This window comes from Neodiprion lecontei, chromosome 2 (genome assembly GCF_021901455.1).
Source record: "Neodiprion lecontei isolate iyNeoLeco1 chromosome 2, iyNeoLeco1.1, whole genome shotgun sequence".
Classification (NCBI taxonomy): domain Eukaryota; kingdom Metazoa; phylum Arthropoda; class Insecta; order Hymenoptera; family Diprionidae; genus Neodiprion; species Neodiprion lecontei.
In genome coordinates this window covers 12361477-12387658 of record NC_060261.1, presented here as the reverse complement: position 1 = coordinate 12387658, position 26182 = coordinate 12361477, and the positions used below count along the sequence as shown (strand labels likewise).

Genomic DNA, 26182 nt, shown 5'->3' with positions numbered 1-26182 from the left:
GATGAACGAGCGTCAATTTTGTACATATTTATCTCAAACAATAGAAAGTAACATTATTAACTTCAGATTAAAAATTATATTAAAAAAAAATCGTGTCTTCAGAGAAAAGCCCAGCCAATCGCAAGTGGTCGCGTTTCAAGGAGGCGTACAGACGCTGTGGATGAGGAGTTGATGTTCCTGAGGGACGAGGCGCAATAGCGCGTAGTATAAACTCTTTGCAAAACGGTGCTGGAAATTTTCCCACATTTCCACCATCTCGAGGGGAATCTGCATCAGAAATGTTCTTGACAGATGTCATCATGTGCGCTGCCTGTAAGATTAAAACAATTTCGTCAGTGGTAAACAACTGGTAGTATTTTTTCATTTTAAGAATGACGATTTAGGGTCGTAACGTCTGAATTAAAAGTTAGGCAAAGAGGAAACACATACAGCAATTTCCGGCAAAGTTTTTTCCGCCAATGATTGGTGAACACAAATAAAACAACATCCCTGCTATGTTATAGAAATGAATCTGAACAAATTCAAATAACCCAATCTAAAATATAACCAATTTGAGGAAAGTTTTCACAATTGAAATATTCTGAAAGATTAAACTCTGGCGTCTTTTTCATCTAATTCTGATGTTTTTGGGTACATTTTGCTCGCTGATGAGATCTCCGCAAATTGTCCGGGAAACATTCAAGAGATCTTACACTACAGTAGAGTTATAACGCCGCGTAACCGTTTTGTTCTAAATGGTGAACAAAATAAGCTCAAAAACATTGGAATCAGACCAAAAACATTAGATTTTGATTATTTTGCGCGTTCCAATGACAAAATCTTCTCTCAGATTTTTGATATCTTAGTTCGTGTTATTCAAAATCCCTTCTACATATCAGTTGTCTATTGTCGTTCGCTATCATTGGTACATAAAACACATCCAGAAATTCTATAACACTATTTTCTTGTTACCCAACTTTGATTCAGACGGTTATCTGCCCATTCATCCTTAAACACATATTATTCCCGTAGTACCTTCTGAGCTTCGTAAAACATTGACGTTATTCGGGATCTGACATATTCCCATAATGCATCAGGAACTGGAACTTCTTTCTCGCGCATTAATTGCACCAAAAACCCGGTAAACTCTTTCGTTTGATTTAGACCGCCCAGCTTACGCTGCAATGAATTGGCCTGTGCAACCAAAGCTTCGATGCCTTCGATGTCATGTGCGATTTCCTGAAAACAATTCCAGGCAATTTTCATATAAGTAACAAGTGTTGACAAACAAGCGAGACTGAAACAAACCTCGTATGATTTTATTTTTTGGTGAATCGGCTTTGTGGCATACTGCAGCTTGCTCAAAATGCTCTGCACAACATCTGGAAGATTGCTCAAGGCTTCTTGTTTCTGAGAGTTTAGTGTGCTTAACCCTGCATGCATAAGAACTGGCAGCAACAATTGGGCGATCTGTCCAAGGCGTTGGGATGTCAAATAGTGTATTGCTTTCTCTGCTTCACGAGTATCATCGAACAAACGTTTTTGGCGATGGGCAGGCACCGGCTGTGACGATGTCCAAGCGTTTGACCAAGGGTTGTTTGGGATCATCATTCGAGGTGATAGATGGCCTGAAATACAGAAGATTCTTTATGCTATACATGGATGAATAAATTGAGGTCTGAAATATCGAAACATGGCATCTGGCGCTACGCTAATCGAGTCATAGTTAATTTTAAAAGCCGCTTTCTGCCGTACATTTTACTCTTTGTCAACTCAATGTAGCTAAACTGAAGTCTAACCACTTGCACGTAGTTTGCTGTCGCTTAAAATTCGTTTAATTTAGTTGAAACCCAAACTGAGCAGATCAGCTTATTGGCCAGTGTGACGCCATATTGCTCTGACCACGCCATTAATTTAGATCGGGTATTTTGTTCAATTCTGCCTTGAATGAAAAAGAAATAAACAGTACATAAAAATCGGATAAAATTGACTGTTAATGAAAAAATAACTTGTATCGATACCAACCATTTTTTTGTCCCCACTCGTCGAGACCCTCTTCTTCAATCCAATCACGAGGAGAGTACCAACGAATAAAATCTTCCAACACTGCGCCCGGATTTGCAGCCTTGAATCAATGACGAGTATAAGTTATGTGTTGGATGAATTTGAGTTTGGTAAGACGATTTCTCTATTACTGGGACAAATAACACTGGTGCTGTTTTTTAATGAAATTTTTCCCTTTTCTTAACTTTGGTTCAGACAGTACAACCCATTCATACTTGACTCAAATTTTGCAAACCATTGATAATAACATAAAACATTACCTTGAAAGATTCCATATCGGACAGAAGTGAGGCACTCATCAGTCTCGCCCTCATTTCTGAGGCACGTTGGTCTGTCCCAAGTTGCATCATAACTTCCGCATCCTCTTCCAATTGATCCTCTGTTTTTGGAACTGGTTCCTGTGTTACGGGAAGATAAAGAGATCCTCCAGTTTTTAAGAGCTTTAGGACGGGATGCTTCGCTAGGCGACCTGTTGGTCTGTTCCATAAAGAGTGCTTCATTTTTCGTTGTCGTTTTATTCCTGTATCCTCGCTCTCAGTTGAATCTTCGTTTGTACATTCGAAAAATTCTTCATCTGAATCTAAAATCCGAACATGAAATATGCAAGTATCAAATATCTAATCGGTACATGTCTGATCCTATTTTATGACAATATGGTGACTGTAGTGGTCGTTTATGGTAAAGTTACCAAATATCATGATGCAAAACACGTCGTGTTGTTGGACCTTCGCTTATTGACTTTTAATCAATGTGGAGTGAAAGATGCAAAAAAACTTTTACAATTAAAAACAATGGCCATGGCCGTTAGTGTAATATATTTACTATCGCAAGATTGTGTCTCCTGAATGTAACCCGAACATTGCACACCTTCCGTGTATAACACTGGTGTCACACCGCGGTCGCTGGAGACCCCACATCAAAAATCATTTCATGATATATCCGGAGATATCGATTCGCATAACATGAAAAAATTTTGCGATACTCTTTAACTACTATATATCAAGGCAAATTAGTTATCGTTAACAAAATGAAATTTTGAATATGAACAAAAAATTCATGACACAACGGAATACAGGAAAATGGATCATTCCACTCAAAAAATCATAGCTCACTGAGTTTTCAATATTTTGAGCTAAAAATTTACTTAAGTAACTCTCAAGACACAGATATTTAAGAGCAAAAATATGCAGATACTGCGCGATTTAAAAAAGGTTATTTATCTGATTGAGTAAAGTTGAATTTTTGGAAAAAAATGAACTAACGGTTTTTCTGATATTTTATTATTTATCTTGGATCAAATCAGATTATTTTGGATGTTTTTTGTATGGAATTTATAATTCAGATGCTGTACTGTACAACGCGAAATATCGAAGAGAGCAAAAACTGGATAAAAATCGTGATTTAGCAATGGATATTGTTTTTCTTCTGAATTTAAGATTCCCAATTTCAGGAGTTTCATTCCAATTCAATATCGTGCTCATGTATTTGAACCTGTTATAGATGATGAAAAAGGATTGTCGAAAAATTTGAAGATTTATACGTGTTCTTCAGAGATCTAAAAAATCTGAGAAAAATGGCAGACAATCAACAAAATAAAATTACCAGAATCGGGATCGTCGATGTCCATACTTTGCGGTTTGTACAAAGATTCTTCGTTCACTTTTTTTCGCTCAATGCAACAGTTCAGCATCTATAAACATAAAAATGAGGTACAGACACGCTCAAACAGTAAATATTTATCATTTAACGATTTCTCAGTATTTTCCACTCTTGTATTAAAAAGTGGACATGTTTTTTCATGAATAATTTTTAGGAATATAGTTATGGGAACCAGAATCAGCCCTTTCATTTCTCTTTCTTGAATGTAGCATAAATAGAAAGATGATTGTAGATACCTGAAGTTTTTGATGCAACAAACACGTGCGGACTGAGTCAGGAAAGCCAGATCCGATTCTGCAAAAGGCACGACAGTATAATTTTAACAATAATTATTCATCGCGTGAGTGAGAAATGACGTAATCGACAGTATTGCGAGAGACGCAATGAAATAAAATTGAACATAATATTCGGCGTTATTTATCATGAAAAATTTCGAAACAAACAAAAAATTTTGAAGATAGAAATCGTCGGGGTTACACAACAGTTGAATTTTCATCCCCATTAAAATCAATAATCATGATTACTGTAAAGAATTAATGTCTTGTATTCCTTTTCGTCTCGTGCCTAGTAACGTTCAACAACCTTGCAACAGCCCATAAACTGTTTACGAGATTTGCCAATTTGATTCTGAGACAATCCTGGTGGCCGAACGTTTGTTTCTCACGTGCCGCAAGATTTGCTAATGTCTACTATTTTCATCCTAACAATCACTTCGTCAATTTTATTGCCACAGAGATATTGGTAAGCAGGTTTTGAGCTAAACACCAAAAGTAGTTAAAAATTATCTCGGAAATCAAATACGAGAGTGTTCTGAAGTGGAACAGGGAAGCACAAGAAAACTGCATACCGGAAAAAAAAAACAGAGACAAATGGAAAGAACGCAGGTCAATTCTACTCATAAATTGTTAAAGCTCAGATATTGGCAATTAAATTTATGTAGAACTTTAGCGATTCCACGTTCAACGTAGCAATACTGGTGCCATGCAATTTACTGTTAATAATCTTCGTTTTTTTTTCCACAACGTCGATTGATGCCACCTGGTACATTTTTTTTTGTTGGGTTTAAACGACCGTCCAAAGAATTTCCTGATGTTTTTCAACAAAAAATCAACTTTACAACGTTGGTAAGAATATAACGAAAACCTTACCCAACGGCTCATAGAATACTATACGTTTTTGACCTGACAATGAGATATTTTGGCCTACAAGTTATAATTTTCAAAATACGTTTACTTGAAGGAAAATAGAGGACTCTTAAAACATTTGGAAACACAAAAATCTATAATTAACGTTTTATGTCGGGACCAAAAATACTAGCAATATGACGTTGCATAGAATGATCACCTAATCGTTTCAAGACGTTTGTTTAGTTACGATGACTTGAGAAAAAGTGAAACAAATTTAAAAACGAATTTTATTCTTAAATGCGACACGGTCAGGACTATTATTTTCCAACCCCCCGATGACATCTTGTGATATTTTAGATCAAAATGCAAATCTGGACGGGGATTGAAGATTGTCAAGTTGAAATAAAGATGCAATTTTCATAAAAATCGTTATTTCGTAACGTTATAATTGCAGGAAATTCAGTAAGCCATGACAAAGCAAAACATCATTTTACAAAGTCAAAGTTGTTGAAATTCATACTCTCGCTGCAAAATAGTGATTTTTTTTCCATGTTTTGTTTTGTTAATATTACCAACTTCAACCTCATAAATCTGGGCACTGTACCAATCTCGGATTCAATCTTGTACAGTAGGCTAGTCCTCAGTATAGTAATTCTCAAATTTTCTTGCTCCCATGGGTTAAAATATGTCGAAATGTATTTTGTTAAATTTAGCCAAAACCGTAGCCCTATCTCGAATCCAAGTTTTACTCTAAAGCATTAGAATTTTCCCGTTCGAGCAACGCGGGGAAACTTAAAAAAATAAAAAAAAAAACTATTATCACGCGGCTGCATCTTAGAAGGATTTCAGAGAATTAAATTTAAATGTTCAGTGACCAAAACCGTTACAAAGTTATAAGCCTCGGCTCAAAAGTCAATTCTATGTAAAGGTTCATCTTTAAACGGTTGCAGTGGCTAAGCTATTGACTCGACAACAAAATTTTAATGATCGTCTTGACAGAGACAGTTTTATACAAAATTTAACCCTCTAAAATCTGTTCCCAAGATGACGTCCGTATTATTAATACACGGTCAAGTGGTAACAATTTAAAAACCGATGATACAATCCTTTTGTTATTCGATTATATGAGAAAACTTCGAATCCGGAGAGGGACTTTTTAAAATTGGATTCAAACTATATATCCTTCCGCAAGGATTTTTGTGACAAAGTTTCTCACTTGGAGGCTAAAAAAAAAACATTGTGGCTTTGAAACGAAACACCTTAGTGCTCATCCCGAGCATCTTCTCCTTCTCCTCTTCCGACTGAACAAGCAACAGGTGGGCGATGACCCCACGGTTAGCCGGAGGCTAAATTGCCCCATGCGTTCGTCTGTCTTTGGACGAAGGTAGATGCACACTGAGTACGGGAGAACTTGCCTTCGCCTTTACCACTGCCTATGCCTAGAATTTGCTCTACCGCGATCAGTCTTGAGTCGAGCTCAGCGTTCGGACGCCAGGCAAGCAGGTTCTTGCAGTCGTCCGACGAACACAAAACTCAAACGACGCGCTATCGCGACTTTGCGAAGGAAATAACGGTACTGATCCACACCATCGGTCAGGGCTATCATCTCGCTATTTTTGTCTGGAAGGAATATTACCCATCGCTGTGATAAAAGAAAAACAAAAAAAAAAAAAAAATCGCGCAGAGAATACTCGAGCTCGTAATGTCACGATATAAATTTGTTAAAACGGTGAATGCATCAGAAAACGTATAAAAGAAACAAGTAAATAAAAGAAAGGAAATCACTCCTAGCACAGGAAACAACAATTAATCAACAGATAATCATCGATTCGATAACATTGTTATAATTTTACAATCAAGGATATATATATGCTTGTAGTGATAATTTTAATACACGTGATACAGTGAGGCGGGAAGAAATTTTATTCTGGATACAATAAAAAAGAAGAATAATAATTTTGTGAAACAATTAAATCGGAAAATTACTGCTGGTGAACCCATCAAATTTACATGTGATTAAACTGAACTACGATGTAACTATGAAGCACAGGTGTTCCTAAAAAATTTTATACCTTCGTCTTCTGTGAATAATGAGTAAGTATGTCCGCATTCCTTATAAACAGAGTTACGATCATTATCGTGACTTATTCACTTCTGCAAATTAATACGCTAATGAAATTTTAATAGAAAAAAAAAACCGTATTGTCCGCAATTAGCAATACCTAATCGTGCGCAATTTACGATAAATATATATTTTTTTTATCAGTTAAATTTATTTTGTTTTCACAATTACAATAACATATGCAGTGTTTTATTGTACGAGTGGCAATTTTACTATAACAGTATTAATAATAGCTGAGAAAAGAACATCTTGAAACACGAAGAGAACCGGTACTTTGTAATTCTTGTATGTTCCTGGAGTATGATATTAATTATAATATTCTGCATTGCACCGTTTTGCGAAATTGTTATTCCAAACGCAGTTAACGAAAATCGTACTCGTGAAGACCGTAAACGTTATTACCGTTAAGAGGAAACTCTCGTCGAATCCACGATTTAAAATAACCGAACGTGTCTCGAGATAATTTAGTCACGAAATTGATTACGACAGAATAAAAATTCGTGCTTTAATACACGCAAGTTGAAAAGTATATTCACGCGTCTGTAAAATTTCAGACCAGGTTATCGACCTACTAACTAGTACAAAAAAAATACAAAATCGAATTTTTAACGCAGGGTTTTATAGTACTGCTTTTCAAAGTGTTTGTTCGCGAAATAAACATGTTTCTGACAGACAGAATTTTGTTGAAAAACAAGCAATACAATCTGCAGTTGGCGATGATTCAAAACATCGCAACGAATTATAAGGACATTCACTTTATTACAAAGATATGCAAGATCGGAAGCGATTTCTCTACGATAAAGAGATTTATAGGATCTTCACGTTCAAAAGTTATGAAAACCTGAAACATGCCAATTAAAGTTAAGAAAATCTACTTAGGCAATTATTTATGCGAATAATACAGTTCAGTAAAATTTATTTCATGGTTTGATCATTATTAATTAACAACCAGAGACGTATTTCGCATGATGCTCCCGAGGTACCCAAAAAATACCGTTCTACGGGAATAAGTAACATTATTATCGAAAGGAATCGGTAACAGAAGCTGATCCTGATGCATATGAAACAGGTATTCCGCACCTCAATGACACACATTCAAAGCGAAATGCCACAAACGTGTTTTCATCCTCGGTAGGGATTCGCAAACTGTTAGATACGCGATAAAAATGTGTAAATGAAAGCACAACAGTTACCCGGTCTGACTTATCGAGGTATTTACTGGTGAGAAATGAAGCTTTGAAATACTTGGCTGTACTATTATTATCATTATTATTATTACTATTATTTTGGTACGCTGTATGTGACCAAAAGCGAGATCGGGAACCGGTACAATGAATTTATAATTTAATACACCATTATACAAGCACATAACATGTATCAGAGATATTTAATTACAAACTTTATACCTCCAAGCGCAATTTTAATTGTACATATAATCGTGAATAATTCTGCAGCTGTAAGAATACACATGTATATATATATACATGTATAGGCTGCATATCTAGACCCGAACGCGACTTTCCTTTCGTATTTATTATTTTATAATAAGGACGAGGAAATAATAGCAAGAGGTTACGTAAAATACGGAGTACATTATAATGAAGGTAATATTCTAACTACAAATGGAGAAAAGTTATAATATTTTACGATTCTTCACATTTTTCAAAAGAATCTCATTATGCCGTAATCTATTTCGTTGAAGATCCGCATTTATCTTATATCTAATCTAAGATAAAAATTGTAAAATTCGAAAATCGAACTTGATATATTTTTGATTAAAAATTCGCATCTGATTTTGTGGAATAAATTCTTTTCAACGGGTTTTCAAATCACTGCATTATAAGGAAAATGCAACGTATCACGAAATGAAAATACATTGAAACTTATAAGAATAGCAGTAAATAACAGATTAGCAATCATCCGTACATTTGAGTTACAATTCACAAACTTTGAATTAGATTTTGCCCCGAGGCAAAAGGAAAGTCGAATTTTCTCGAAATTTAAACACAGTTTCGTCAGTGTTCGACCGTTTTGAACACTGCTGTTCAGCAGCAGCATGGTTGATGTCCCCGTCGTCACAGGTGCACAAACTATACGCTCTGCATGCCGTTCAATGCTGTGTAGAATGTACTGTTATAAGAACCACATGTTATGCATAATATGCATCAATGATTATATGGACCTGTAGGTTAGAGGAAGAAATCAAGAATATACGTATAGAAACTTCTTCGACGTATTTACATCACGTACGAAACACAATCGCCAATCTCTTTGTATCGTGGCGGAAAAACAATATATTCGTTTTTGCAATATCAATTTTTTAAATCAAGCATGACTTAAAAGTGAGAAGAAAGTTCGTTGCTTAGGGGGATTTTCGTTAAAGGCTCGGAACATGCGTAAGATGATTCTAATTCGTTGCGGTCGCTGCCGTACCTGAAACGCGGATACGTAGCGGCAATCAAAGACAATGAGTCTAACACTCCATGAATGAATTCATAAAAACACTGTTTGTACAGTTCACTTCACACTCCAGTAAACGACGATTGTGCGCGATTGGCCGATCGCTTTGTATTCCTGATAATTGATCACGATTTATGATGTATACCTGCTGATTCGCACTTATCAACTTCAATCATCTTAATCTGCAAGAATTCTCGATAAAATCGGGATACTCAAATTTAAGAAGCACCGTATTGCGGCATTATATATGGCGCTAACTGTCATGGCCGTCGTATTTACTGATAAAAGTGTTTTTTTCCCAAGTTTATTGGTCTGCATCAAATTAATGTCACAAAATAGAGCACTGACAGCTTGCACGATGTTACCTGTGTTGCAAAATTACTTAAACTCTCCGAAAACGATCAACTGATTACGACTTCCAACGCGTTATTGCCCTAACCAAAAACATGACTAATTACAGCTCTGCCTGTATCGATTTTTGATTTAAAATATTGCAAGAGTTATTGCGAGGTAAGCCGACCTAAATCTCAAGATCTTTGCGAAGACGGAGGGTAAATTAAGTTTGTTGCAAATGGGGCTGGTTCTTCATTTCCGCAACTGCTTCCTTGCTTCCGGCAAAGGCTGTGCCAGCCGTAATTGCAGTTCCAACCCATGGATTGATATATAAGATAGTCGATTATCAACTTCGCCGACGCTTTCACTGAGATAGATCAAATCTTTCTTGACTACAGGGAAAAGTTGAACCGCATATCTACGCCTCGTTGATCGATTCCAGTCTGATTATTATACGTTATTTTATAAGTGGTAAAACTAGGCCTGCGTTTTTTTTTTCGAAAAAACCGTTCTTCTTTTTCGTTGTGGTTATCTTTCTACACATTAATTTGTATCGGTTGCAAAAAACTAGATATTCCCACCCTACTTGAGCGCGTTTCGTAACAACAATTTTACTACGAGGTGTGTATGCCTTCAGTGAAACAGACGGATTGTGAGACACAAGGCAAATAGTTCGTATAAGTCGGTTCAACTGTACCTTGCGAAATCCGCTGGAGCACGGCGAAACATTCCGCGGTCCACGCAATGGACGGTGTGCAAACGCCCCGCAGAGGCGAAGGCAAAAACAGAGAGCGAGAGAGATCCTTTCACGTTCATACACGTAGCACAATGTCCCTTTCCGGCTCTCTTCGTTTTTCCCTTCAAACATCGTTTTACGATTTGACAGAATAAAGCTAGTTTCATTTTTTGCCAATTTCGGAACAATCGAATCGTAATTATTTTTTTGAGGCTTCCTTTGTGCCTATTCTTCTTTTTCTTCTATGAGGTCAATGAAATTTCGCATACATGAGAATAATCACTTTCTTCAGCTTTCATATATTAAAATATGAATATTTTTTTTCAGTCGTAATCGATTTCTGGTTACTCTAATTAGAATTCAAAGCATGAGTTTGGTTAGTCTAATATGGTGTCGCATTGGATAATCAGTTGATCGATTTAGTCTCGGTTTCCGTTAAATCACACGCATATAAAGAGACGGAAATCGTTGTGCAAACGATCACAGTATTTATTTCTTATATTTAGCTAAGAAAGAGTGAAATATAGGTCAATAAACTACTTTTATTATTAAATACAACACGGTTAACGTAGTCAACTTTGTGCCGCCAGATTGCATCTTTCGATATTTTGGATCTCAAGAGTTGTCCAATGAATCATACAGTAAAATGATTCAAGAAAATAACGTAGATGTATTCGATTACAAAATTGGGGTGATCAATGTATACATGTCATTCAGCTCAGAACATTCAGATTCTATCGAAGTTCCTAACACTATAATAATAATAATCAGCACCAACACCCGACATACACGATAGGGTATATCCTTATGAATCATTAGGATTGCGAGGGACAAGAGAGGGAATGGATTAGTAACCATCATTATTTGTAGATACAGAGATTGAAAATCCTCGTACATTCAGATCAAGTTTTTATGACAATTCATGAATATTCACTATCTTTTGGCCTTGGCCCGAAGTCCTAGTAGATTGGTTCGTATTCGATACATTATACATCTCATTTGAATATCGTGAAACATTAGAGAGGTTTTATATCGGGATTGCATAATCCTGAAACTATTTCAAAGTCGATCTTTTTATTAAAAATATTTTACTTAGGAATTTGAAACATCGAAAATTGGAAAAGGTCAAATTTGTTCTATTCTGCAATAATGTTTACGGTAATGATAACACACGACCTCCAAGTGCCATAATTACGAGCGTCTTTCAAGCTCAACGCGTGATAATTGGTAAATATCACATTTGAAAAACGAGTTGCTGCCAAAGAAGGCCATTGACGGTCATTCGAGATCTTGTACAAATATTCCAAACATGTTTTCCAATGGACGACGTAGAATTTTTTTTAAGTATTCTTGTTCTTTTTATTCTTTCTTCAGTAAAAATTCTTATATGATTATTGTTCAATATAATTCTCTGTAATGCCGCAGCCACTGAATTAAATTTACGTCTTCAGGTCACCGATGAGATCAGAGAGAAATCTCTCAGCAGCATTGGAATTCTTTTACTTGTGGGTATTCCCCGTAGTGTAAGTCAATGCCAAATAGTATGGGAGAGATCTTCAGTTCAGCACTGACATATCGGTAATGCTCGCTGTTCAATTTGTAACAATTCTTTTGACAGGAGGAATTCTGCGCCTCAATTTGAATGGTATGGCGGTCTTGACTCGAATCGCATACTATAGGGAGAGAGTCAAAAGAGACCGAAAGTGAAAGGCTAGAGATTCCATTAGGCCGGTCGTCTCAGACGCGTTATTTCGTCTCTTACGTCGACATCTGCATGATGCTTGTGAAATAATTATGACTTTCAATTCGCCACGTTAGAACGCCCGGGTTGTTACCGAACCGGTAAAACTCGATGTTCGCGGAACAATTGTAACCCAGAAAAGTGCACTAGATAATAAGTAACGGAAGATGCGGTCATATTTAATTATAATAAAAGTTGTTTTTAACCTGTATTTCACTCTTCGTTCATTTAGTATAACAAAATAATAGAAGAATAGCGTTTTGTGTCCTTTTACAATCGAGAAATTTATAAGCCAATACCGGGGTTAAAACAATCAGCTGATCGTCAGGTGTGACGCCATGTTGCTGGAGCCGCGCCCGTATTTTTCGCAGTGATTTGTTACGCGTTTGAGATTTTTATCCTAGTTTTCTTCCCTGAATAATGGTTTCACTTAAGACTAAATAATGACCCGGGACCTTAAATATCATTCGCGACAGTTTCCAACGCAATCAATCGTTATTGATTTTGTGTATCGAAGTGATTACCACCAAGTTGTGGATCCCACTTTTGAAGGTTTCGTTCTTAGGAGAGGGGAAGATTTTATTATCACTCAAAAATGAAGAGTCAAGTTCTCAGTAAATTGTCGCGTTTTGAGATACATGTCCATCTGATTAAGTTTTCATCTAACCATATCTGGGAAACGATTGAACGGATTTTTATCGTTTTGGTCTCAATCAACGCAATAAATCGTTACTTAGAACTGGTTGAATTTTTAGGAAAATCGTTTGACGTATAGTTGAGATTTGCGAAAATAAGAATCCTTTTATACAAGATTTTATTTTGTTATTTTGTTGACATTCGTCGGTTCAGTTTTGCCGATGGCTGAGGGTATGAGAGAAATGTAGCCACAAAGTAAAAGGTTGGAAGAACCATATTATCCGACACTAATTACGGAGGTAAATTACGGGAAGTGTGTATCGCCACGCAGGCTTGGCACAACAATTTGTCGGTTACTGGAGCATCGTTAGCCGCACCGTCATGCAGTTGCAGTTGCACGCCATAGAAACCCACACTTATGGGTATGCCTACTACAGGAGTGAAATTGGACTTGGGATACTTGCGCCTCGATGGATGAATCGGTCCGACCGTGTTAATAAAAACGTAGGAAAAGAGAAAAACCGCCATAAAAATATTCCTCAATGTTATTTGCGTCAATGATGATGAACACGAATGAAACAACATCACTAGCATGTGATAGAAATGAATCTGAGAAAACTCCAATAACACAAGCTAAGATGTGAACAATTTGACAAGAGGTATTATAATTAGAACATTAACAATCTTCATGTTGTTGGGCTCATTTTTTTCAGTGGTTTACTACTTTTCTCCTACCTGGAGATATCTGTGTATAACAATTTTTTCGGACAGACTCTGGAGATCTCTATGGTGATTAAAACAGGTCCAAAATCAGAGTTCAATCGTTACGAACTTTCTAATTATGAATCCGTTTCAGCAGCAAATTATTGATATCTCAGCTTGAGGTATAGAAATTCGCTCAAATTCATTTCTACCATATAGTAGGGAGGTAGGACGTGTTTAGTTTGGTGTCCATCATCGTTGAAGTTGATAACATTGAAGGAGCTTTTTTAACGGTTTTTTTTTCTCTCCTCTTGCAACTTTAGATTCAGGCCGATTGACCCTTAATTGTAGGACCCGGTGAAACGGTCGAGTGTAAAGGCATTCTTATCACGGTGTCGGGAGTAGCGCTAGGCCGAGGACGTTGGAGTAGAACGCATGCCACGGTGGATGAGTGGCGTGAACGATGCCTCGTGCCCCGGTTAACAAGTGTTCCGCGTCCTACTGTAGCTGCCTTGACGCGATCAGCCAGCTAGTAGGGAAAAATTAATTGCCTATACCGGTGCTTCAAGTACTATCAACTGTAACTAAAAACACCCACGTTTCACTAGCTTTAAAAATAATTATTACATACATGGGAATTTCATGCAATTTCACCCAGCGCCGTTTGGTCACATTTCCAAATTTGTTATAACTTAAGTTTATAATATTCTCAAATACAAACTTCTATATTTTTTGGTTCGACATACTACCCACAATTGACTGTAATAAGACAGGTCCTGTAATTAACTCAATTCTCAAGTCACTCGTCGTTTGGCAATGGTTTGACCTTTACTTTTCATACTTAGATAAAAAATTAAATAAACGTATCGATGCTTCATATTTTCATTTGAATGTTGATTAAGTGTTCAGCGGTGAAAGAGATGAGATACAAAAAGGCCAAGAACTTCACTGAATGAAGTTGCCTTTTACTTTTTACTCGTCAATCTAGTCTTGGTATACATATACAAGATAAATGGGAGTGTACGTATCAACAAATCATCATTATGACGGAGTACTGTAATCCTGTTCATTAACTGCTGCGTTTGTCTTCATGTAATTTGTTCGAATGACAAAATTATTTCATTTGCGTTAACTCTGTGATCATTGAATTGTTCTTTCTTCGTGTTTATTGTGCAAAATTATAGATATTTGTAGAACGTTCCAGTATTCGAAGTTGAGGGAAAGCTAATTACAGTTGTGTGAATTATGATATTGTTCGTGTCACTACAAAGTAAAATCGATTTTGTTACGCCGACTATCGTTGAAAAAATCAGTGCAGTTGGATCTGAAGTTCATTAAGGCGGAAAAAAAATTCTGGCGCATTAACTGAGATACCATTGCAGATATTAGAATTTTGTACCGTTAAATAACCTTCGTAAATGTTCTAAGAAATTTGAAACTAGAATCACCGGTTGCTATGTGTAAAGAAACGTAGTTTTAACATAATTTCTTACCGTAGCCCAACTTCAAAACACCACAATTCCAGACAAACGTTTTGAAAATATTGAAATCATTCCTAGACACACTCTGACGTTTTTGTAGTACGACGGTATTTCGAAAATTAAAATCCTTCGAAAATTGTGTAACTATCATAATTTTCGGTAAGCTGAAATTTTACAAGTACTTAAGTACTCTAAAAACCTCAAAAGTCAAGGGAAACATATGAAAATTTTCGGAACGTTTTTAATTAGCTGTGGCGCGTTGTAGTTTATTTACAGTGAAAAATTGCAGAAAAACTAGCAAATATCTCTAGTTCCAAATTTTGTAGAATAATGATTAAGGACTGCTTGAATGCGGAAAACTATAAACTTTCCAATGCTTTCTTGATAATACGCTAACAATTTTTTTCGTCGAGTTATGTGGCTTGAAACTCAACTGCCCCGATTTATTGGGACAATAATAGTCTCAAGAATATACCGTACAAACAAGCGGTCCATATTCAGTAACTTTCGAAATGAACTGCAAAAACGCTGATGTCAATGCGTAACAAAATGCGATTGGTAATCGCGGTACATATCTGAAGTAACATGGAGATGCGCCTTGTCAAGGGGCATTAACTCGTAACGGAATTCACTTGCCTCGTGGTATTCAGGGCCCATAGGCGCGGACATGCTGCTAGCTAACGCCCGTGTACAATCAAAGCACCGTAATAATTAAATTCAATTTCCATTTACACATTGAAATAGCTGGACTTGGCCAACGGCGCGTGTGTCCGATAGAAAAGAAACGGAGAAATATATGATATATCAGATATATGAAAATTCAAACTGTCGGCGATATTTTATCAGTACTGTACAGATATACATTAATGTCCACTAGCCGTTCGGTCGAGGAGAAAAACGCGAAAAACGGCTCTCCTGAAAGGACCAGACGTAGAACTTTTTGCTATTCCCGTAACTATTGCGAAAATAACGACCCTGAACAAAAATTTCTCATTTTCGCAAATAATTCAGCAATAGCTCGACCGACTTTACTCAAAACCTAATCAAGTCTCAGATGAAACGAACTGCATCGATTGAGACTAAAATCATTCAAATTGGTTCACTCGTTCTTGAGATATCGAACATTGAAAAAAATTACAATTATTGCAAATAACTCATTATCAGGACCAGTTTAATCGATGTTGCTCGAAATTTTACGAATTCGGAATTAGTTAAAACTGCATCAATTCAGTACGCAATCATCAAAATCGGTTCAGTCGTTCTTGATGTACCGTCGATCAACCAAATTTCCAATGTTAGCAAATAAATCAGAAATGGCTCGACCGATTTTGTTGAAAATGTAACCAGTTCTGAATTAGTCAGAACCGCATATATTGAGACCAAATCATGAAAATATGTTCGCTTGCTTTCGAGACACTGTCGGTTAAAATCTTGATCACATACGCTGATTGAAAGTGTCGATTCGAGAACAGTCTCAATGTGATTCTCTAGAGTTCAAAACGCAGAAATCTAGTGAAAAGCGGATTGTTTCCATTGCCAGGATGGTTATGTCTAACGACTTCCTGCCTTGCGTGGAAAAAACAAAAAATTAAATTGTGAGTTCACATTAATTAGTAACGTTAATTTTGTAAATTTGCAGATTACCCGGTGGTTGAGCTGCTGCTGTTTCTAGCAGGGACATTCTGCGCAGTAGCAGCAACTTCTCCGTGTCCATGGGGTGACAATGTTGCAGAACTACAGGGTTCATGTATCTGTGACTACAATCTAGCGAAAGAACTTTCCGTCCAGTGCGATGTCGTGGATTACGAAAAGTTGGTTGGAGCCCTGCACAAGTACGCCTCGAACATCGTGATAGAGTTGCTCTACGTCAACGACAGTTCAATCGGCGTACTTAAGAACGGCTCACTATCGACGTTGAACATTAACAACATCCAACTTTCGGGATGTCACATCAAGACGATTGAGAGCGACGCGTTCAAGGGCCAGCAAAAGTCCCTGAAGAACTTGAACCTGAGAAATAACGAGTTAACGGAAATTCCATCGCGATCCGTAGAAGTTCTGAAAAATCTAACGGTCCTCGATTTATCGATGAACAAACTGACCAAGGTGCTCGACGATGCTTTTGCCAAACTGAATCTAATCACGCTGAAGTTATCCGACAATGAGGTGACCATTTCTCCGGGTGCGTTTAGGGGGTTGGACAAGACGCTCAAAAACTTGAATCTGAAGGGTACGAGGCAGAAGAAAATACCGGAAGCACTCAGGGGTCTGAAAACCCTAGCATTCCTCGATTTGTCTTACAATAGTCTGCGGGAACTTCCGGGGTCAGCTGGACGGCTGGCATTCGACGGACTCGACGCGCTGACTGGATTAAATTTGGAAAGAAACTTCATTCAAAACATCGAACCCGATGCTTTTTACGGGATTAAAAACACTTTGAGCTCACTCAGCCTGCTGAGCAATCTTATCCCCGACTTTCCCACTGCGGCTATCAACAGTGTTCATGATTTAAGAGTACGTATGTCATTTGTTGTGATTAGTCAGGCCATCGTTTTTTTATAATCAATTTTCAGGTTTTGGACATCGGGTTCAATCTGATCACCCTACTACCGGCAAACGCCTTCCAAGGTAATCCGTCCTTGACGCTACTTGCAATTGATGGCAATCCACTACCGACTGTGCCTGAAGCGGCGTTAATGCACCTCAACGGAACATTGCGCGGTTTGAGCTTTGGTGGACCATTTTTAAACTGTGACTGCAAGCTTCGCTGGATTATCGAATGGATACGCAACCAGGACCTGCAAGTTACCAGTCGAGAGAAACCCCAGTTTTGTGGTGGCCCAGGAAATCTGCAGAACAGAACGTTTTACAGCATCAAATCCGAAGGTGCGACAGTCTCTGCTTTGATTTTCATTCGTAGGGTTATTGTTTCAATATCTTAAAACTGCTATAAGTATTGGTATCCTTTATGCGGGCGTCTTTAGAACAATGTGGCGACGAATCAGGTCATCAGCTGATCGTTTTTGGTCAACTTCATAAGTATCAAAATGCAAAAAACATCGAGAGAAAAACGCAGAGGCCTATTTAGTGTAGTAAATTCACTGCCACAAGATGGCATATACTGAAATTGGAGTTTCCGATATTGTAAGACTGCTTATTACATTTGAAATATTATTAAGCGCAGATTCACCTGTCCTGAATTATTTGCTTCATATTCAATGGTGTTAAAATTGTTTTGGTACAAGCAGAGACGTTCTATAATCTGCTGAGACTATGTGAAAACCGACAACTATTAGAAAAACGTTGAGTTGTTAGCATATCAACTCTGGTGGAAACCTTTCCGAAATGCGATGAAACGCTCTAAAATTTCTCTAAAATCATAATATTTGAATGAAATTTCTTTGCAGTTTATGAACGAAAACTTTCTACCAGAAATACTCTGTGTGTCGAATATCAAGTATTTATAGAGATAACAATTTTAGAACTGGTCTGCCCTACTGGAGTGATTGCCGTTGGCACGGTAGAAAGTGTGGATACAAAAGATATCGTAGGTGATGTGGAAGAAGACACAGTAGAAGCAGTCTTGCCACCAACTCGTACGTCGACAACTAGTACTCAACGGCCATCAACTGCACCCCCATCATCGTCATCATCCAGTACACATCGTTCGGTTGTTAATTTGGAAAAGATCACAGAAGACCCAGTTGTTTCTACAACAACATTGCGGACAACCAGCAGACCCTCCATGAGTAGAACCGGCAACGTTGTCATAACCAGAACGACAATATCGCCTCTGAAGCATCAGCAAGATCACAGTATCTTACAACAACACCAGCCCAAACCGCCACTCGTCCTCGGATCCCCTATTTACAAAATGACTAGGGGATCCGACAAGGGGATCATCGTCAAAGACGTTTTGAGGCAGGATAACACAGTCATCATCTACTGGGATACTGAAGGCCTGAACAGTATTGGATTCAAAGTAATTTACCGTCTCTTTGGTGAGACTAGTTTCAAGTCCGGTCCACCGCTTGGCAACAATGAGCGTGAATTTAAAATAAAGAATGTTCCCGCTCAGGTAAAAATGTGACATTCAACCGTCTACAATGTTTAAATCGTGTAATTCACGTATTCAGATCTTGATTTCAGGAGTGCATGATAGTCTGCGTTGTTTCGTCGGAAGAGACAGACATGAGCCCTGCGAATGTTCCGTATAACCAATGCAAGGAAGTGAGGACAGAGAATTCGCCGACCTCAAACATGGACAAAATAACGATTGCAGCCAGCGCTGCAATCTGTGCGACAATCGTCGTTGCCGTCGTGATCTTCGTCGTCGCGAATCGACGAAGAGCCAGGAAATTGCACACCCTCCATAATCTGGATCAAAATAAAATGGGTGGACCTATCGCAGGCTTACCGGTCAATTGTTGTTCAGGTATTGGGCCAACTCCAAGCCCGGGTGGACCGTTGTCTTCATTGGCGACTTTGAGCGCATTCAACAATCAAAAGGACTGGGACCAAGTATCAGCCTACAGCACTAGGAGCATCCCTAGGCCAAGAGTTTTCCCAATGGAACGCCAAGGTTGTATGATTTGCTCGATATTTTAAGCCAAGAAAACGATCCTAAGTTTCAGCACAACCCACGATCCAGAGGCATGATACTTTCTCTGTGAAGTCAAGTTATCACACTCTGATAATTATGGCTCGTCTGTACACTCAAATTGATGGAACGGTCGATTTTGATTCCATTCATTGGGATATTAATAATCTTCATTCGTTTCCTAATAGGTTCGATAAACAGAGCTGCATGTATCGATGAAATGAGGCCGCAAAGTCAACATTTTGGTGTCGGAAAAGTCTCGACTCGGTCAATTGCTGACGGACAGTCACAGCATAGTTTTTCGAACAATTCGACACGATATTTCGGGTCAAATCCCGTACCATCGAATCTTATCAGTTCACGACCAGGTGAGTTCAAAGTTCCACGCTTCACATTTTTCCTCCGATGAAAATTTGTTTGCTCCAAATGTCACGAAAATTTTGTGATTCAGAGTTCTGTTTATGGCATTTTATAAAAAAATTTACACCAGGATCAGTATCCATCACTTATAGGCTTTTTTGTCAATAATTCTGCTTATAATTCAGAATTGCGGCAGTCACGCCAGTCTCTCGCAGCGGCGTCGGACAGGCTTTCACGGGCCAGCTTCCCGACCAACCAGGCCCATCAGCCGCACACATCAGCTAGGCGACAGCGTCCGAGATCGCGTAATCGCACATTAGAACAAGACCCGCCTCGCCCAGGGAGTAGGTACAGTTTAGCAGACTCAAACCACACTCTGAACAACTACGAGGAAAACAACTGGACGGATCATGACATGGATATTTATATGGCGCGAAACCCAACAACGAGGGGTGGTCTTGTACCATTATGATCTTAATGTGTATTCTTCATCATTCTGCTCAACCATGTTAGAGAACCAATGGGCCCCACTATCTGAATCAAAAGTTTGGAAAAGAATATAAATCCTTTGACAAATTTCCAGTAATATTATTTGTACCGATGATAGTGCCCTACTATGTAATAGCAGTGAATCTGAATAAATTCCAGTATCATAAGCTACGATGTCATCAACAATTTGTAAAAACTACTTTTAATTGAATAATTCAAAATCATTACATTTTGGTGTTTTAGATCCAATTCTAATGTTTTCAGGCTCATTATGTTCACTATAGAGGCTTTCAAAGATCACCTTAACAAAATTTTACAGACAGTTATCTCCAGATTGGATAAAGAATATATTTCTGTAAGTACGGTGCAAAGAATGTTAGTCAACAATTAGATTTTCACGTTATAACTATACTATGACATAAAATCGCTCGAGAATTTTCCAGGGTGTCTGATTAGTGAGTAAAATAAGCCCATATTAGAACCGATTCAAAAACACTAAATTCAAACGTTCTAATTATAAAATTTGTTCTCAAATTGATGATATCTGAATTTGTATTATTCAAAGTCGCACAGATTTATTTCTATCACATAATAGGAGAGCAGTTTTAATCGCATTCACTATCATTGGCACAAATAACATTTCTGTAATTTTTTTCAACAATTTCTTCCTTTTTCCCAACTTTCGATTTTGGGTCCATAAATTCTTGAAATCGTTTAGCGTAAGTCAACTAAAAGTAGCTAGGTATTAATGTATCATACTATACCGCTTAAGTTCGATTAAAAAAAAATTAGGTGTTGAAAATGTTTTTACAAAAATAATGCTGCCAGACAGTTTTTACGTTTTTTTGAAGATAAATTAATGGTAAAACTGTCCTCACCACATTTTGTGTTGCGACAGGAATCGTTGATTATGTAGTACAAGAAAAGAAATCAAAGAAAAGAAACTTTGTTGACGATATAGAGACAGTTTCCCAGATAATTAACTTGACTAAAGGTAATTAATCAGGCTAACATAAACGTGACTTGTAAAGGGAATGTTTAAAAAAAAGTCTAGGCATACGCACATGGAGAATATTATCAATTCAATTCTAGAAACAATGCAGTACTGCAGGCTTCAACCGTTTGATGATGCACACTAATGAAAACTAACTTTCTACTTACCCTGGAATGAGGATATTTCTTTCCCAGCGAAATCTAATCTCTTGAACAAACTCGTGCCACAGATGCGCCAAAGCTGGTGCTCCACCAAGGTTGTGTGCACAATGAGCAGCGACAATAGACAACCGCCACACAAGACTGTCTACTGCAGCAGTTTTTACACCTTTCCACTGGTCATCTTCGACATTATATGCATTTGCATTGGCATACGGTTGTTTCTGAAATTGTAAAACGTAAAGACTGTTATGATCATCGCGATAAATCAAATGTTTGTTTTGGTAAAAATTATTTTCAATAACGTTTAGAAATCTTGACAAATTTAGTAACAACGTGAATTTCCGACTGTTTCTCACTTTTTTTCTGTAAAATCTCTTTATAGAAAATCCTTGATATTTGTTGCAATCTCTTGAAAAAATTTCATAAACTAGTCTTATTGCAAATATTCTTTTCACAAATATATGTCTAGATATTTTCAAGTACATTTTAGAATTATTATATAATAATAATTTCAGAATAATTTCAACTGCTTCCTCAAAATTTTTAATTTTTCTCCAAAACCCATCCCAATTTTCCGTAACGCGGTTCCGTCGGAAAATACGCAGTAATACTAGAACTCTGAATTTTCAGTTTTATGATACAAAACAAAGTTCTGACAAAATAGCAATTTTCAATAAAAATTCAATTTTAATTTCGAACATGACCTGATCAGAAATAGCCATATATAGTAAAACTCGGAGTTTTTAAATTTGTCAATATAAAAATGTTGAAAACGCATCTGTAAGTTGTTTTGAGAAACCCATCCGATTTTATACCTCAAACTTGATTTGGTCAAAAATAGTCAAAAACTTAATAACTCGGATTTTTCCACATTGCTGGTAGAAAATGAAGTTCCTATCAAATATTAGTTCTTCCAAAAATTTTCTAGACTTTTGTGGATTCCCTCACATGTTATCAGAGTAATTTAAACTTTTCCAGTAGAGGTAATGCTGTTTCTCAGAACTATTCAAAAACATTGAATATTTCTGAAAAATTTTTACAAAAGGTCGTGTCAAATTTCTGAGAGTTATTTTCACCCCTGCTGTCACTGTAGAGAACCATTAATGCTCACCGGGTTATCTTCAGCATCTGGAAACAAGAAGTAAAGTATTGGTAAGAGTATATCTTCCGAAATTGGACCCTCAACTGGTTTTGTCTTCTTGATTGCCGCCTTGCTAACGACTGTTGAAAGTGCCGGTACTCTAGACTCCGTTAACGCATTGAAAGCGGAGCTCAAATTTTGACCATCACCTTCAGTATAACTTACAAAATCACCTAGCAATTCAAACAACGTCTTCTGGTTAGAACACAAGTGTATAAAGTCTATCAAATATTCGCCAAGCAAACAGGCTGGGGATGACGTCATTTTCACTTGAACAGACCATTCTGGGGCTTGTTGCGGCTCTAGATCTGTATAACTTTCACTATCCACTACAACATTTTCGGGCATCTCTGGCCAAGTTGTGAAAAGGATTAGCTCTCTGAAAATGACACGAATGGGTATATTCAACATCAATCTATCATGATTCAATTGTTCCTTGCTTTGGAAGTGTATTATTGACTGAGTAAATTATAATTCCAATACATAAATGTACACTCTCACCCGACTGGATCAAATGTAGCGCCAAACGGAAGCTTGCCAAGTTCCGCGACTCCGAGTGTTTCACCATGCATGAAATCAAAATCTGGTGGATCCTGTGTCCATGTACTGCTGGTCCAATCTTTGAGCAAATATGTAAAACGAGCAGAGACCATAGCAGGGTCCAAACGGATCCCACATCCCTCAGTAATTTTTTGTTTGAACAGTGTTAGTAAGCCTGTAATCAATAATTTGAAAAAACAAATACTGCTATTCAGCTATAAATTACTTCCCAAGTCATATTGCATCATTGAAAATAACTTGTTGTGAAAAATTTTGACTATTAAATATGGAATTATGAAGGATATCAGTCACATGTTGTTAAAAAATGTCATGGCTGACTCTAGGATTCAACATTTGGTTGTGGTGAAGCAATGTGGTGTCGAAGCAGTAATCAGCTGATTGTTTTAGGTTCATTTTACAATTGTTAGAGAACTAAAAAGTTTGTGCAAGTCGTTGTGCGTCTAGTTTATCCCATTTAGTTGATTCATGCTTAAAAATGAGAAAAAAATAGATTTATATGATTAAATGTGACTCTTTTCTAGCAGCAGTAGTAGGAGAGACTGCGGTAAAGTGGGTTGGTTACAAATTTTAGAATTTTTTTTTTCACATACTAAGAAGGTCCAAAAAAATACTTGTCGACAGTAAAGTGAAATAGTTGCGTTACCTATAGTTAACCAGCAATAGAAATATGACATACTAACAACCATAATAATTTTTCTTTCTCAAGTGGCCCACTTGGACGCATCTCTATCCTATATTATTTTGCCACAGTGTTAAATCCCAATCAAGCATGCAAGTACCATAAAAAAAGTAGTATATACACGGTCATATATTCGTTGCTAAACATAGATTCCGGGTGAGAGAGATCCACTTATGCAGACGCCAGGTAGAACAGTTGCGTCAGTTGCATTAGTATTCAGCAACGAATAAATAACCCTCTAGGTGACGTCACACTGATGAGACTAACCATTGAGGAATTTACAGTATGGAGGAACTTTCTTCAAGTGCACCATATCGAAATGGCTGCAGACTCCACGCCCCTCACTCACGCCTAGGTAAAATGATTGCCAAGGTTCTTGAACTTGTACAAACATAGGAACTTCGCTGCAAATACCATACGTTAAATTAAAGATACCCGAACAATATTCGACTGAGCTACCTTATATAGTGCAAAAGACATTGCCATTCACATTTTCTGTATGTCATTACATTTCACATCACAACTATTTGCATTACTTGTACATTCTGGGTGTAATATGCATCTCACCCTATTACAATTGATATATTGTTATTACATCTTCCAGATAATCAAGAATACAGAAATTGTTTTGGCGTGCCTCATTGCTTCTGCATGCATTGCAGTCTTTTCCCAATATACGAACCAATTTGAATTATTCGATGCAATTGTAATTGAACTGAGAAGGATTTTGATGCGAGTCTCATCAGTTATCGCAACTTCTTTGGCAGGACTAAGTATGATGAACTCTCTTATTCCATAATATTTTGCTAGATTTAGATGTTCCTGATCTAACGATGCAAAATCGTTCGTAGAATTCAGGGCATCCATTAGACATTGACTTCTCTTATCCTCACATTCTTCTATGGAACTTTGAATCGCTTCGTCACTTGGAGTTATCAAGTTGATATGTTTGAGAGAAAATTCTACATCTGAAAAAATGAATCACCAAAAAAGCTGATGCATTATTGCTAGTGTTGATGGAAGAAAAACAATGGCACAGAGTCATCTAGCGATAAAACGAATTTGTGTGGTATGTTTTTCATTGCAATTGCCAATCCAAAAAAATTGTTTAGAAAGAAATAACCTGCGCAGTAACTAACCAGCGAAATGTACATTTTCAGATGTTGCTTCCCACGAGAGGTTGATAAAATCTCCCTTTTTCAAAGGTGAACATATTTTGCTGCGGGGTAATTTCCATTCTCGAATTATCTCCTCTAAACGCGCAATAAATACTTCCCACTCGGAAGCTGTGGTGAAGTCGTGATGGTAAGTGTCTTCTATTTCAATATTATTCATATTGCAGCTATTCAAAGCTTCACATTCGGTTTGATACTTCAAAATTTCTAAACGTCAAATTTATAGCAGAAGACAGAATATGGAAGAGCGCTCACCGATGGCATATCATAAGACAGTTGGAGCTGAGTCGGTGTTAAAAACATGAAGCCTATGCATGAAACGCATTTCTGCGAAATCCCCAGTCGCATTACGAAATCAAGTTGTGAGGGCTAAAACTTCCCTAGGAGTAGGGCAGAGTCGGCAGAGTCCATAAGGTGTTTCCTAGCGGACGCATTTGTCGCGTTCTGCTCAAACCATATTGGGTGCTTTTCATTTACTGACTCAAGTCGACTTGTGTCGCTATTTCTGGTGTATTCCTTCGCCCAGATTGGCCGGTTACACAAGAAATAGCGACACAAGTCGATTTGAGTCAGTAAATGGAAAGCACCCATTTGGCTCTCAACGAATAGATACCATATTAAAAATAAACGACACTATACGTATACATACACGTGACATACACCATGCGCCCAACGCACCATGTGGAGATTTCCACACTTTTATAATGTACGCCGAATGATCTCGAATGCAATTGGTTGAGAATTCAAGATGGCCTTCATGCGGCGCAGAGTGCGATTGGTTCTTGACGGTTCTTGACCATGTGAATTGCTCCGAATTCCAATTTGCACTGATCGATTTGATCAGTAATAGTCAAAAAGTATAAAATCGGAGTTTTTTAGATTTTCAATCCAAAAAGTAATTCGGAGAGAATCTGAATTCTTTCCAGAACCTCTTTAGAATTTGAGTCATACCTGAGATATCGCAATAATTCTAAAATTCTCA

At 37.4% G+C, this 26182-nt stretch overlaps 2 protein-coding genes across 2 annotated transcripts; one reads left to right on the top strand and one right to left on the bottom strand.

Moving 5' to 3' along the window:
* Positions 1-12: 12 nt before the first annotated feature.
* LOC107223954 (rab3 GTPase-activating protein catalytic subunit) lies at positions 13-25499 on the bottom strand. Its single transcript, XM_015663827.2, has 13 exons — positions 25165-25499; positions 24708-24993; positions 24293-24429; positions 23287-23500; positions 22756-23164; positions 21651-21865; positions 3939-3996; positions 3646-3733; positions 2304-2623; positions 2005-2104; positions 1288-1607; positions 1015-1218; positions 13-310 (listed from the first exon to the last, which is right to left on the bottom strand). The coding sequence occupies exons 1-13, from the start codon at positions 25358-25360 to the stop codon at positions 80-82; spliced, it is 2778 nt and encodes a 925-aa protein (XP_015519313.1). The 5' UTR covers positions 25361-25499; the 3' UTR covers positions 13-79.
* Positions 6308-21651, top strand: LOC107223956 (leucine-rich repeat and fibronectin type III domain-containing protein 1-like protein). Its single transcript, XM_015663829.2, has 7 exons — positions 6308-6923; positions 16680-17554; positions 17614-17926; positions 18523-19118; positions 19190-19622; positions 19829-20008; positions 20186-21651. Exons 1-7 carry the CDS (start codon positions 6920-6922, stop codon positions 20470-20472), a joined length of 2688 nt encoding a protein of 895 aa, XP_015519315.1. The 5' UTR covers positions 6308-6919; the 3' UTR covers positions 20473-21651.
* Positions 25500-26182: the final 683 nt, after the last annotated feature.